The 14,085-nt window shown below is 45.8% G+C and overlaps 1 protein-coding gene across 14 annotated transcripts in view; it reads left to right on the top strand.

Moving 5' to 3' along the window:
- The window catches only part of herc1 (HECT and RLD domain containing E3 ubiquitin protein ligase family member 1), a 65,005-nt gene that overhangs the window by 14,828 nt on the left and 36,092 nt on the right, over positions 1-14,085 (top strand). For 12 of the 14 annotated variants that reach the window (XM_056608191.1, XM_056608189.1, XM_056608192.1 and 9 more), the window contains 19 exons: positions 6-140; positions 577-742; positions 1,345-1,470; positions 2,672-2,893; positions 3,579-3,731; positions 3,847-3,979; positions 4,386-4,577; positions 4,944-5,168; positions 5,376-5,549; positions 6,186-6,300; positions 6,500-6,620; positions 6,753-6,924; positions 7,582-7,918; positions 8,267-8,387; positions 8,633-8,684; positions 9,738-10,009; positions 10,438-10,653; positions 10,870-10,990; positions 13,723-13,960. In XM_056608191.1, coding sequence (XP_056464166.1) covers positions 6-140; positions 577-742; positions 1,345-1,470; positions 2,672-2,893; positions 3,579-3,731; positions 3,847-3,979; positions 4,386-4,577; positions 4,944-5,168; positions 5,376-5,549; positions 6,186-6,300; positions 6,500-6,620; positions 6,753-6,924; positions 7,582-7,918; positions 8,267-8,387; positions 8,633-8,684; positions 9,738-10,009; positions 10,438-10,653; positions 10,870-10,990; positions 13,723-13,960 — 3,291 coding nt within the window. The remainder of the gene's footprint in view (positions 1-5; positions 141-576; positions 743-1,344; positions 1,471-2,671; positions 2,894-3,578; positions 3,732-3,846; positions 3,980-4,385; positions 4,578-4,943; positions 5,169-5,375; positions 5,550-6,185; positions 6,301-6,499; positions 6,621-6,752; positions 6,925-7,581; positions 7,919-8,266; positions 8,388-8,632; positions 8,685-9,737; positions 10,010-10,437; positions 10,654-10,869; positions 10,991-13,722; positions 13,961-14,085) is intronic. The other 2 variants (XM_056608193.1, XM_056608196.1) reach the window with 2 other exon arrangements.

Here is a 14,085-nt window from a genome sequence, read left to right as displayed (position 1 = left end):
CACAGGCAAGTGGTGGCGTGGCACAGGCCCTACTGCGTGGACCTAGAAGAAAGCACTTTCTCCCACCTGCGCTCCTTCCTGGAGCACTACTGTGATGGGATCAACAGTGACGTGCCACCCTTGCCCTTCCCCTCTTCCAGGTGGGTAGACCATTCTGCCCTGTAGCTGTTGAGCATACTGACTGGGCTTTCTCCCGAGTGGTGCAGCCTGGTTAGCCAAGCAGTTTCATAAATGGAGTCCCGTAAACACTGATTGTGCAGACATGAGGCTCCAACGCTCGCTGGACTGTATCTTGCTTGATTAACATCTGCCCTCAAGGAGCAGTATTCATTTGGGCAAATACAATTGAATGCAAAACAACAACTGCACTTTCACGCAGAAAATAATTGTATACATTTGAACATCTAAATGGCAAGCACAGTATCACTTAACTATAATTTAATTCTAATTTCTGTTGCTGATATGAAACCGGAATTTCCCTACAATGATTGTAAAAGGTTAATTTGATATTATCTTAAAAAAATGTTTATTAAAATTTAACCTAATACTCATCATGACGTTTCCTTGACTTGGCAGAGAGCATCAGAACTTCCTCAAACTCTGCCTGCGGTTATTGTCCAATCACCTGGCTCTTGCCCTGGCTGGGGGCGTGGCCACCAGTATTCTGGGCGGTCAAGCCAGGCCTCTGCGCAACCTGCTCTTCAGGCTCATGGACTCGTCTGTTCCAGATGAGATCCAGGAGGTGAGTGAGACGGACACACTTTGTTATATCCCTGTGAGTGGCACAGTAAGATACATTTAAAAACACAATAACCTTTAAAACGGACATGAGACTGTTGATGGGCAGATAATGAAGAAATGCCCTGACTATTTGGAAATGAGCTGGGAGTGGTTTCAAATCCAAATAGTTTCAAAACCATCCAGCTCCTGCCTTCAGATCAATAAATATAGATATTCTCATGGAGCATTTCACCTACAGTGAATGAGGACTATGCAATTTTTGCCAAATTATACACAAATACAACCTCTTAAATCTTACCTGCAGCTTCATTTAAATTTCTTGGTGAAATCTGGTAGGTACATGGAGTGGTGGTGTGAATGTGTGACTGTATTTCTGGGTGATATCTGGTAGTTACATGGAGTGATGGTGTGAATGTGTGACTGTATTTCTGGGTGATATCTGGTAGGTACATGGAGTGATGGTGTGAATGTGTGACTGTATTTCTGGGTGATATCTGGTAGGTACATGGAGTGATGGTGTGAATGTGGGACTGTGTATTTCTGGGTGATATCTGGCAGGTACATGGAGTGATGGTGTGAATGTGTGACTGTATTTCCCCACAGGCAGTTATTGAGACCCTGTCGGTTGGGGCCACCATGCTACTGCCCCCCCTCAGGGAGCGGATGGAGCTGCTGCACGCGCTGCTGCCCCAGGGCCCAGACCGCTGGGAGAGTCTCTCCAAAGGACAGGTGAGGTGGCCCCCCAGTGTCCCCCAGATCAGTCCACCCCTCTATCCCAGGGTTCAGGAACCTTTTCTCAGTTTCCCACAGGAAAAAATAAAAGCGAGTCACTAAACCCTTTGGACATCTAAAATTAAGATGACACTGCTTATATCGTTTTTTTTTTACTATTTATGCTATGTATAAAAACTATAGAATTTTAAAAAATCAATGAACTTCTACAGAGAAAAAATATGCTGCATTGAAGGTTACAAATTTCAAATAAAATAATTAATATCAGCGAATTAATGAATGGCGCGGCATGAACACCCTGGTTGGGGCAAATGTTAGCCGGACCCGCCGGAGCTCTCGGAGCGCCTGGACTCCCGCAGGAGCTCCCGGAGGGTAGAATAGAATATCTTGTGTAGAACACGGCCAGAACTGAGCAACCACAAAACTAGCATATGCAGTAGAAATTGCAGACTTCATCCACTTCTTGAAATGATTTTTGACCTTCCGCATTTCTGAAACTGCTTTTTTTCTCGTTTCCATCTGAATGCTTTTCAACAAAGGCTGTGTGTTGATTCTGGAAATGTATTCAAAACATTTGACTTTTTGTTGTTTGACAGTTTCCTACCACATATTAAGCATACTGGTAAACTAGTTTCGTCAGCAGTGAGAGCAAATTAATCTGCCCACGTTGCATTAAACACTCAGTTTTCTTCAGAAACTTTTATTGTTGGAGGTCGAAAAGCTAAGAAAAACACGAGCTAGCGGATGTTGCACACCGGCGGTAGTGACGCATATTTTGAGCGACAAATTTATCATGTTTAATTATAATGTTACAAGATCACCATTTTGTCTGATAAAAAATGATAATTACATAAAAAAAAACAAATGACCTAGAATGTATTCATTGAAATGTAATACATTTTTTAATCGGAGCAACATGGAGCCGGAACAGAGGGATAAAAGGGCCACATATCCCAATCATAAACTGTCATCACACTTTACCCCGTAGTAGAAAGGCCCACTGCTAACTTGCACGTCCGCAAGGTATTTTGTAAAGATAAACCGATGTTGTTTGAGCCCTTCCTCAAGTGTGTGTGTGTGTGTGTGTGTGTGTGTGTGTGTGTGTGTGTGTGTGTGTGTGTGTGTGTGTGTGTGTGTGTGTGTGTGTGTGTGTGTGTGTGTGTGTGTGTGTGTGTGTGTGTGTGTGTGTGGGGGACAGAGGATGCAGCTGGATATCATCCTGACCAGTCTGCAGGACCACACCCACGTGGCCTCCCTGCTGGGCTACAGCTGTCCCGGCGACGGCCCCGAGGCCCTCTCCTCCGTCCTGGGCTTCGGCGGCGCCCAAGAGGCCTCGTACGGCAGCGCGGCCAGCCACCCGGACACCCACCTGGCAGAGATCCTGATGAAGACTCTGCTGAGGAACCTGGGCTTCTACACCGTAGGTCACCGGGCCACTGGCCTCAGCGCAGCCCTGTTAACCAAGCCACTGTAGTGCAGGGCAGCCTTTATCTCAAAAAGGCCATTACAGCAGTGAAAGGTTGGCTATTATTTTCATTGGGTATGGACATCTTTGCAGTTGAGTTTTAGTCTTGTTAATCTTGCTATCTTCTCAGCTCTGGGTGCAGTATAGGTTCACAATGTCAAAGAACTGATTTCATTGCTTATCATTAGTCCGATTCACATCGCATTTGTATGGACCCTTTTCAAAGAAGTCATCATAGGACAAATAAAGGTGTCGCTCATAACATCATTTACAGTTCTGCTACTTTTATGTACCTAGTTTAACTATGAGCGACACCTGTGCTCGGTCCTTCGATGACACATCTGTGAAAAGGGTCTATTGCACCCTCTCAAGAGGAAGTCAGTAACACCATTGGACCATTTACATAAATGGACCAGTTATGCCTATTTTCACACGGGCTGTCAGACTGTTGCCCTGTAGCCTGATCTATACACAGAGAGTGAATGACGTTTAGATTATTTCATACTTTTGTATAATATATAAAGTAAAATAAAAAAATGTACTTTTTTACGTTGTAGTTAAGGCGGCAGGCTTGTGTTGCTTAGGCAGTCGCTAAGCTGTCAAGTGCCGTGGGAAACCCTGGTGTGCATTGTGTCCTCAGGACCGGGCCTTTGGCGAGCTGGAGAAGAACAGTGATAAACTGCAGCAGGGCATGTCCTCCTCAGACAGCAGCCAGCCTGCGCACCTCCACCAACTTCTGTGCTCCTTGCAGAAGCAGCTTCTGGCCTACTGCCACATCAACTCGGTGAATGAGGTCGGAACACTGACACCGGCTGAGGGCTCTGCCCTCCTTTTAGGGTCCCACAACATGTTATGATACCATATGTTGAAGAACCCCGCAATAAGTGTGTGTGTGTGTGTGTTTACAGAACTCGAGCAGCGTGGCTCTGCTCCACAAACACCTGCAGCTCCTGCTGCCCCATGCCAAAGACATCTTTTCCCGCTCGTCCGCCCTTATTAAGGAGAGCTCCTGGAACGGCAGTATCAGGGAGAAGCTTCAAGGTGAAGGGACTGTTGTTACTGGCCCTCTTTGAGAAGCTTCAAGGTGAAGGGACTGTTGTTACTGGCCCTCTCTGAGAAGCTACAAGGTGAAGGGACTGTTGTTACTGGCCCTCACTGAGAAGCTACGAGGTGATGGGGACTGCTGTTAGTGGCTCTTAGGGAGAAGCTGCAAGATGATTGGACTGTTGTTAGTGGTCCTCAAAGAGAAGTTACAAGGTGAAGGGAACTGTTGTTAATGGCCCTCAGGGAGAAGCTACCAGTGAAGGGGAATCTTGTAGCTGGCTGGCTCCCAAGGCAGGGTATGGGGTCTTCGTTGTAACTTGTATGGGGTCTTCGTTGTATGGGTGCCCATGCCCTTATGTTCTGTATTCTACTAAACTTGTCCCCTTGTCACCACCACCTACAGAAGTGATCTACATGTCGGCGGCAGGCAGTATGCTCTGTCAGATCGTCAACTCTCTGCTGCTGCTGTCCGTGTCTGTGGCCCGGCCTCTGCTGGGCTACCTGCTGGACCTGCTGCCTCCACTGGACCGCCTCAACCGGCTGCTGCCTGCTGCCTCCCCCCTGGAGGACCAGGAGCTGCATTGGCCCCTCCACGGTGAGAACCAGAGCCCACAGGCTGAAAAAGCCCTGGTTAATGGACTGTATTTATCATCAGGATCCGAAAAACCTACCCTTATTTTAGAATACAATCCGGTGTGATCAAACCATTGTAACTGTCTCTCCTGGCTTCACTAAAATATCTGCTCCGATCCCTTGGTCGTGCCAAATCTGTAACAGATGTTTTAGTGAATCCAGGAGAGATGGTGAGGTTTAATCCCCCAGGCGGATATTATCCTTTCAAATCGAACAGCACATTTTCAATGGCATCGAATTGAGTTTTATCGACTTTTGAAAACTGGCCATCTGACTTTTCCTTTTTCCTATTCTTCCTTTTTGGCCAAACCCTGTGTTGGGGGTCAAGGCACCCCAGACTTTGCAGAGCCTGCCGTGGGGGCGTCCCTGGCCCAGCCGGCCCTGTCCTGGGTGTGGCTGGTGGACCTGGAGAGAACGGCTGCCCTGCTGGTGGGCCGCTGTCTGGGGGGCATGCTGCAGGGCGAGCCCACATCTCTGGAGGAGCACGACACGGACTACTGGCTCCGAACGCCCCTGTTCAGCAACGGCCTGGAGATGGACACCAAACTGTTGGGTAGGAGGAGCTGTCCCTGCTGGCAGGGTTCATTATTAAAGATATACGTAATGGTTAGTTCAACTATAATGTACAAAATGTTTGATCTATTGATTTTCTAACCCATCATAAAATATAAATGATTGACTTCGCCTTTACTGTAGTGACTCATGAAGATTGAATGCAGATAAAGCTTTTTTAAGGCTTGCTTTTCTGTGTCCCCACCAGACCCCTGCATCACCTCCTTCCTGGAGGCAGCACTGTCCGGCAACGAGGAGCAGAAGCCCCTTGACTGCACTCTGTGTCCAGACCTGAGCGTCCTTGCAGACTTGGCTCTGGGCTCCACCAAAGAGCCTAGCAACAGCCTCTGGGTCAACATGCAAGACTATGCACTCAGCAAAGGTCTGTGTTTGGGACTGGACTCTGGACATCTATGCGTACCTTGTCTTTCAGTACCCTACAACACATCTATATGTGCCTTGTCTCCCAGTATCTTACAAAACATCTATATGTACCTTGTTTTGCATTAACTCACGTCAAGTTTAGGGTTGGGTATCGCCACGGATTTCGATCAACGATTAGATTTCGATGTGATTTAATTTTGATTTGATTCTATATCGTTTTGGTTATTTCAGTAGCAATATAAATTTTGATTGGATGTGAACTAGATTCTCATAGAACTAATGATCGCAGGGAGTGATCGCTGATAGTTAGTCACAGAAAAGTATCAAGGGAAATTCGCGGGAAAGTTCAAATATTTCAACTTGAACGTGTTCACAGGGAAAAGGCTTACATTAAAAGATCGCTCATGGGATTTTATTCATCGATATCGGAACATTCAAATGAAGATTGATTTTAATCATAATATCGATTATTTGAACCCAGCACTAATAAAGTCTATTTGTTCCTTGTCCCGTTGTAGCGTTGATCACATATATATATGTACCTCAAGACCTCATTGAAATAGCTGACGATGTTTGTGATATCAACTCTATAGCGACTCTACAAATAGCATTGCTGTGGCGTCTCTTGTTGCAGACTGGGACAACGCATCTCTCAGTAATGAGTCCCTGTTGGACACGGTGTCCAGGTTCGTGCTGGCAGCTCTGCTGAAACACACAGCCCTCCTGGGGCAGGCCTGCGGAGAGGGAAGGTGAGTCACAACAAACGACATTAGCCGATGTAAACATCTACATTTTTTACTTTCTCCATCAACTTCAAAGCTAGGATTTATTTTTTTTATAACATAAATTATGGCGTTTTTTTAATGGTCCTTCAGGTAAAGTACCATAGTGACTCTGGCCCATCTCGCTGTAGCTCTTGTTGATCAGCCATCCTTTCTGCCTCATTAGGTACCAGCCCTGTAAGGCTCTGGCAGAGGTGTACCGCAGTGTGTACAAAGTACGAAACCGCCTGCTGGCGTGTAAGAACATGGACTTCATCCAGACCCGCTCCTCCTCGCGAGAGACCCGAGTGAGTGGGCAGGGGACGAGCGCTGTCGCTGAACCGCACACACATCGTCAACGTCGCACTGCCTTTGCCATGACTCCCCTCGCGCAGGGTGAGCCCCCCGACCCCAGTGTGACGCCTGCTGCTCCCGTACAGATCTCTGAGAACCAGGACTCTCTGGACGCGGACCCCCAGGAGTTCTCGTTCCAACACACCATCGACGAGGTGGAGGAGCGCGAGGAGCGGGAGGACCGCGAGAGGGACCAGGGCCACCAGGAGCAGGACGACGAGGAGGAGGACCGGGACCACGAAGTGATGACCGCTGGCAGTAAGTCCCCCCGGAACGCCTGTCCTGAGGCACCGTGGCAGCACTGCACTTCCTAAGGGTCCCCGCCTCCAGCATGGACTGATGTCGGCTTTATCGTCAATGTTCCTCGGATGTGGAAGATTCCAACTAAAATGAACGTTATTTTACAGTTTTTTTTTTGCAATGGCAGCAACCCCAGGTCCAGTTATTCCTTCCTGCTCTGTCAAATTCATACATTATTAAGCTTCCTCGGTGCAACAGGATTAGCTGGACCTGATAAACTATGCCTTGTGCTCTGCATGCCTCGCCCTGCCAGCCACTTTGTAACAAGCATCTCTCGGTGCACATGCTGTTATTTGCCAAGTTGCAACCCGACTGTTGCAGGTTTTATTTCCTATCGTACTTTAATACACTGCACATAGATAATCCACAAATCTCCCAAGAGCTATTGAGATATTGGAGAGATTCTAGAGATATTGCAAATGGTCATTGCAATACTGGATATAGTTGTTCCTGGCTGTTGCTGACCTGATTTTTTTAACAAGTGACGCTACACGCAGCCTATGTTTGTTCCCTAACCTTCCCTAACCCGTTGCCCTGTTGTGTGTGTGTCATGTTTTTATGTGTGTGTGCGCGTTTGGTGCGTGCGTGTGTTTTTGTGTGCGTTGCACGCCACAGAAATCTTTCAATGTTTCCTCTCAGCACGCGAGGCAGCCCGCGGCCGCGAGAGAGAGAGGGCCAGCAGCAGCGGTGGCGGCGGCCTGGGCCCCTGCTCCGGCTCAAGGGGGGGAGAGGAGGAGGCCCCCGGCTCCCAGGAGGAGAGGAGGGGCAGCGCCGGGCCCCCCGAGGGCCAGGACCTCTACACAGCCGCCTGCAACTCAGTGATCCACCGCTGCGCTCTGCTGCTGCTGGGGGTGAGCCCGGTCCTGGGCGACCCCAGCAGGCAGGGCCTGGAGGAGGAGCAGGTCCAGTCGGCCGGCGGGGGGGCACAGGAGGGCCTGATCTTCATGACCAGGTCAGCTCAAACAGCTAGCTTCCCCCCCGGTCTCTTGACCGGGGGGTGCCGTGAATACATCTTCTGGTGGAATTTTAATTCACTTAATTTTACTTTGAAATTGCATAGTATTTTACACAGACATTTCTATTTCTATTTATACATGTTGAGCAAAAAGTATAAGTTGTATAATATTAGGACAACATAAAAACAACTGGTACTTTCTAATTGTAATTAAAGGGTAATAACAGGGTACTTTGCCATACAACGTAGAGCTCAACTATCCATCTTCTACCATAATAATAGACGATGCAAGCATTTCACTTTAGAAAAGCCATACTGTGTGTGTGTGTGTGTATGTGTGTGTAGGAGTGAGAGTCTGAGTGCGGAGAGCCACTCTGTGCAAAGCAGTCCCAGCTTCAGGTTGCTCAAGACTCGGAGCGAGTCAGACCTCTCCCAGCCCGAGTCAGACGAAGAGATTTGCGCCCTGGTAAGAAAGACACTTGATGTATTCACAACTGTTGCAATATACATACCTGCATTAACAGAGTAACTTTTACACAGACACATATTTGTGGACTTTATGGCAATTATTCTGTTTCACTGGTGGCTCATGATTGTTGTTATTCATGTTCATATGACATAGTAGAAATGTCACCTCTTTCTCTCGGCACGCCCTGTAGGTGTATGTTGTGAAAACCATGATGATATGATGATTTGTCTGCTTTCTCTCAGAGTGGCAGGAGAAATGTTGACCTGGACCTGGCCTTCTCTCACAAAAAAAGAGGTAATGTTATAAGCACCTTGAATATAATCTAAGATTTTAAAGTGATGATGAAGACATAGATGTTGGCGTTGTGTTATTCCTGATTCTTGTTGTTTTTATCCATCGATTTCTGTGCATGGTTGTTTATTTACTGCTTTTTGGGCAGTTGAGCCCTAAAAACCAGAGGAGCTCCAAGCTAGCAAACATGTCCCCCACCTCTTGTTATACAGTCCGCTACTCAGCTCCATGAATGTGATGCTCCATCCTACCTCTCCATAGCCCAACACTCTATAGCCTATTTTCTCTTTAGCATTCCAATGTGTCAACCATGCATTTACTGCATGGCTAAGGGGGAAAAAAGGGGGAAAAAAGCCAAATGAATTGGTGTGCTTCTTATATTCCCTAAATTTGAAAATAAAAAACGAGTTAATAAGAGAAAAGTTATGATTATAATGTTTGCTATACCTGTATGACCATGCAAGCCTGCTTGACAATTCCATTTCGCCTTAACTATATTCGGTCATTTACAGGAAACTGATTCCTAATGCACAAATGCTTTATCTCTGTTGCCCAAATTCTGATAAAAACACTGATTTATTTTGTGTCAGCGTCCGATAGAGGGTTAGGCTTCCCGAACACCTATCGTATAAAGCTACCTTGTGTGGCGTTATTTAATGTACAACGCTTGCATACAACTAGGGTACAAAAATATTACCACAAAGTTGGTGTAGGTCGTAATTACAGGGATAACATGCCCATCCTAAAACTCTCAACCAAAAACACTTTTTAAAATCTCTGTTGGAATTCGATCTGAAACAGTGGGTTCACTCTCTCTTTAGTATCACTCAACCTGGTGCTTATTGAGTCATACCAGGGCAAGTGAAATAACTCTGGTAATGACTTAACTGCTGAGTAAAGATTTGACTGTTTGACTGCTCTTTCTTCCACTTGGAACGAAAGGCATCACATAACATGGCAGTTCTATTAGGGATAACAGCCTCCTCAGTACATGGTTTCATGATCAAGTGATGGTGACGTCTTCCCTTCCCCGTCTCCCCCTTGTCCCCGGGCCAGGCCTGCTGTACAGCTCTCCAGACTCCCTGGCCGAGTCATGGTTCCGGGCCAAGCTGAGTCGCAAGCGGAGCTATAGCTCGGCCCTGTCCTACGAGGACTCTGAGCTGGAGCTGAGCCGCTCGCTGGGCGTGCACGCCCTCATCGACAACATGGTGAGCTTCATCAGCGGCGACGTGGGCCTGGCACCCGCCTTCAGGGAGCCCGACGAGGGCATGTCCACCAGCCCCCAGGCCACCGTGCTGGCCATGGAGCAGCAGCAGAGGAGGGCAGAGGTACTGTGTTTACCATTTCTTTATGCCTTTCTTTGTCTTTATGCCTTTTTTTTATCTGAGATCCAGCAGTCCTACTATGCTGTAAACAACTTCTTGCATGGGGATGGGGCAAAGAGCCTGTTTTTGTTTGTGGTTAGCCAATTACATGCTTGCAGATCCCCGCCTGCGACAACATGCTTGGTCAAAACAAATCTGAAGCGAAAGAATGTGAAATGCGCCTTTCACCCAGATTTTTGCTAGTGGGCAGCTTTGAGGTAGATGTTCATCTGAAGTCTGATTTGAGATACAATCACATGTCCTAGGCATAAGGTTTGCCTTTTGCATATTTCTCAATGTTGGTTCGAGTGTTATCAATATGCCGGCCTCGGATTAAGAGCCTTTCGATGGGTAGTCACTGTAATAATGAACTAGAATGAACTTGCTTGTAGTTGCGGTTGGAAGCACTGCACCAGATCGTGGTGCTTATCTCTGGCATGGAGGAGAAGGGCAGCCAGGAGGGCCCGGTCCTGGGCCGCTCCAGCGCCGCCTTCCAGTCCTCCACCCTGCTCACCTCGGTGCGACTGCAGTTCCTGGCCGGCTGCTTCGGCCTGGGCACGGTGGGCACCGGAGGGCTCAAGGGAGACGTTCAGCTGCACCACTACCAGGTACAAGGCTTACAGGCTGGTTGAACGCAGTTATACCAATAAGGTGATAGCTGGTGTTTTGAGTCATCCGCAAATTAAAACCATATGATGTCCATGATGATTACCTATTTGTTAATATTTTTGTTAAAACATTTTTTATCTAAAGGGAGACTCTTCTTTTTTTACATGGAGGAAGATGGTCCTTATGTAAGCCTGTTTATTTTTGGTATTTTGTAGGATGGTGTGAAAGCTGCAAAGAGGAGCCTTCAGATGGATATCCAGACTGCTGTACACAAGATCTACCAGCAGTTATCTGTAACACTTGAGAGGGCCCTGCAGGCCAACAAGCACCATATAGGTACAACCCTTTCATACTGCAACCAGAACCAGGTCGTTGGTATTTGATGCACAAAACAACCCTAGATCTTTTTTATTTTTAAATGGTAAAAGGTTTAAGTAAGCATGATTTAAGAAGATAAACCACAAATCAGAAAATGGTCCGTTATCCAATACGATACATGAGAAAGCCAGTGCATCCGAACGTTGACTGAAAGCCCTACTGGAATCTTTCTGTGTTCCTGTTTATCCTGGATATAATGGATGGTGCATGAATAGTGTGATATTTGAAAGAGATTGGCACAGCCTTGTGCCAAACAAACAATGGCAAGGGCAATGACGCAATGTAAAGATAAATAACGTCAATTATTTGGTCAAAAGTTCAAAAGTCTAATGTGGAAAATGTTTCCCCATTTCCAAAAGCAACATCAACATCATTACTGCCAGAAGATCCTGGTTTCAAAAGCCCCAATGCTGCTTGTATGAGACTTTGAATGCTCTTATTCAGTTACATCATCGATGTTGCTAAAACGCATAGCAATGCTGAAGCCCGTTATTATTAGGGTGCCAAGCACAAAGTGTGAAGGCAACCTATTGTAATTGTTAGTTTTATTATTATTATTAGGGTGTCAAACACAAAGTGTGAAGGCAACCTATTGTAATTAGGGTGCCAAGCACAGAGTGCGAAGGCAACCTATTTAAATTGTTAGTTTTATTATTATTAATATTCTGCCACGCTTGAGTTACACAGCCTAAACCGCTCGCATGCTTTTTATGAAACTTAGCACAGCTGTAGAGGCTGACCCAAGATGAACAGAGAGCAAATATTACACTTACTGGCCCAAACATGGTGCTATAGCAACAGCCCAAAAATGCAAACTTTGAACAAACATATCTCGTAACCGCTCTGACTTAGTCATGAAACTTTGTTCACACATGCATACCCTCATGGTGAACAAATATACCTCAAGGACCTATGACTTTATTTGGTTGTTAAAAACAACCAAAAAAGTTAAAAAGAAAAAAAAGTTTAAAAGTTTAAAACGCAGAAGTTTAAAATGCTTGTATCAACATCCAAATGGACTCTTATGATCTTGAGTCCAATACAAAAGTTGTTCAGAATGATTCTGAACTAAATAAAGTCAACATATTTTCGTTTAGGGTGTGGCATCGAAATGGGCGAGGCCTGTGACTAAAATAAACAGTTCATTAGACGGAATGTTTGATTTGAGCAGGACCAACTTAGTGGCTGTTGGAGGCCAAAGTTCCAACTGCAAGTCGATTGACAAAACAACATGGCCGCCAGAGGCTCAAAAACGTCCAAATTTTACTTTACGCCAAAAGTCGAGGTTAACTTAACCCAATCATCAACTTGGTGGAGTCAAAGGCACAAGGGTCAATATGAACATCTCCAAATTGTATCCAGATCGGCTTTATGGGGCTCTAAAACAATTAACTGAAAATGCAACCTCTCATAATTTTATCCAGATTGGCCCATGGGGGCATTATAACCATAAACTGAAAATGCATACATTGGGTGGCCCCTTTCACCTACAGTCATGAAATCCTGTAGACATTTCATTTGTATCTCCTCATGTTGAGCAAACGTTCCTAGGGAAGCCAGAACCTGTAACAAAATGCTGGCTGGACGTCCAAATTAGCCCAATCAATGTTAGGTGACTAAAGGCGGGCTCAACTTGAGTCAATCATCAAAAAACTTGGTGGACTTAAATAAGCATAGGTCAAGGTTAACCAGGTTTAAGTTAATCAAAATAGGACGATATGGGCTAAAGCAATCAATTTAAAACTTTAAAGACTCAATAATCCTCAGCCTTCTGACATACAGTCATGAAAATGTGTACGCCCACCATTGTTATTATCGTCATCCTTAAGCTAACAATTCAAAACAAAACTGATAATTATCGGACCGATAATTATTGTGCACCCCTAATTAGGGATCGACCGATACCGATTTTTTAGGGCCGATACGATACTGATATTTTTTCATCAGCCTTAGCCGATAAGCCGATACCGATTTTCTTGAGCCGTTTTTTTTTTTTTTAAAGGAATATTTATTGAACTTCAATATAAAAAACAATATTTAACAAATAGTAAAAACAGGTGAAGTAGAACAAGTTAGAACAAGTTGATGAAGAATATTTAACAAATATTAAAAACAGCTGAGGTAGAACAAGAAAAAAATAAAATAAAAAAAATCTGTGAAAATCAGCCGCGTATCGGCCGATACCGATACACGTAAAAAACGCGAATATCGGCCGACCGATATATCGGTCGATCCCTACCCCTAATAATATCACCCGAAGGCTCACACTGTATGATGTGATATTGTATATTATTTTGATTATTATACTATATAGATTTAGAGCTCCAGGTGTTTGCAAATGGCAACAATCATTTTCTTCTCCATGTTGCGGTTCACTCTGGACTTCAGGGAGCAAATGCTGATAGTCTATTCTGCCGTGAGTAGAATCACGCGAAATGTTGGGAATTAAAACTCGCACAGACCCAGGGTGTTCGCGCCATTCATCAATTCGCGCTGCAGGTTTTTCTTGTGAAAAATTCGCCTCTAAACGCGTCTTTTTGCATTGACTTTGTATGGATTCATGCCACATCTTCTTTTTGGTTGTGAATACACCCTAAGGGCCCTATCCAGCTGCTGTTGTCTTTACCCGGTTAAACACTATATCCCCCCGTCACTGTTCTGTCCTATTATTTTCTTCCATATCACCGTAGAAGCTCAGCAGCGCCTCCTGCTAGTCACTGTCTTTGCGCTGAGCGTGCGCTACCAGCCGGTGGACGTGTCCCTGGCCATCTCCAGCGGGCTGCTCAACGTGCTGTCCCAGCTGTGCGGCACAGAGACCATGCTGGGTCAGCCACTGCAGCTGCTGCACAAGCCTGGAGTGTCCCAGCTCAGCACGGCCCTCAAGGTGGCCTCAACGCGCCTACTGCAGATCCTGGCCATCAGCACTGGGTGAGGGACACTGAAGGAGAGAGAGAGAGAGAGAGAGAGAGAGAGAGAGAGAGAGAGAGAGAGAGAGAGAGAGAGAGAGAGAGAGAGAGAGAGAGAATCTCAATAGTAGTTGGTTTAGTTTTTTG

Source organism: Gadus chalcogrammus, chromosome 14 (genome assembly GCF_026213295.1).
Source record: "Gadus chalcogrammus isolate NIFS_2021 chromosome 14, NIFS_Gcha_1.0, whole genome shotgun sequence".
Lineage (NCBI taxonomy): Eukaryota > Metazoa > Chordata > Actinopteri > Gadiformes > Gadidae > Gadus > Gadus chalcogrammus.
Note: the sequence above shows the minus strand (reverse complement) of the source record. Positions and strands in the feature narration are given on the sequence as shown.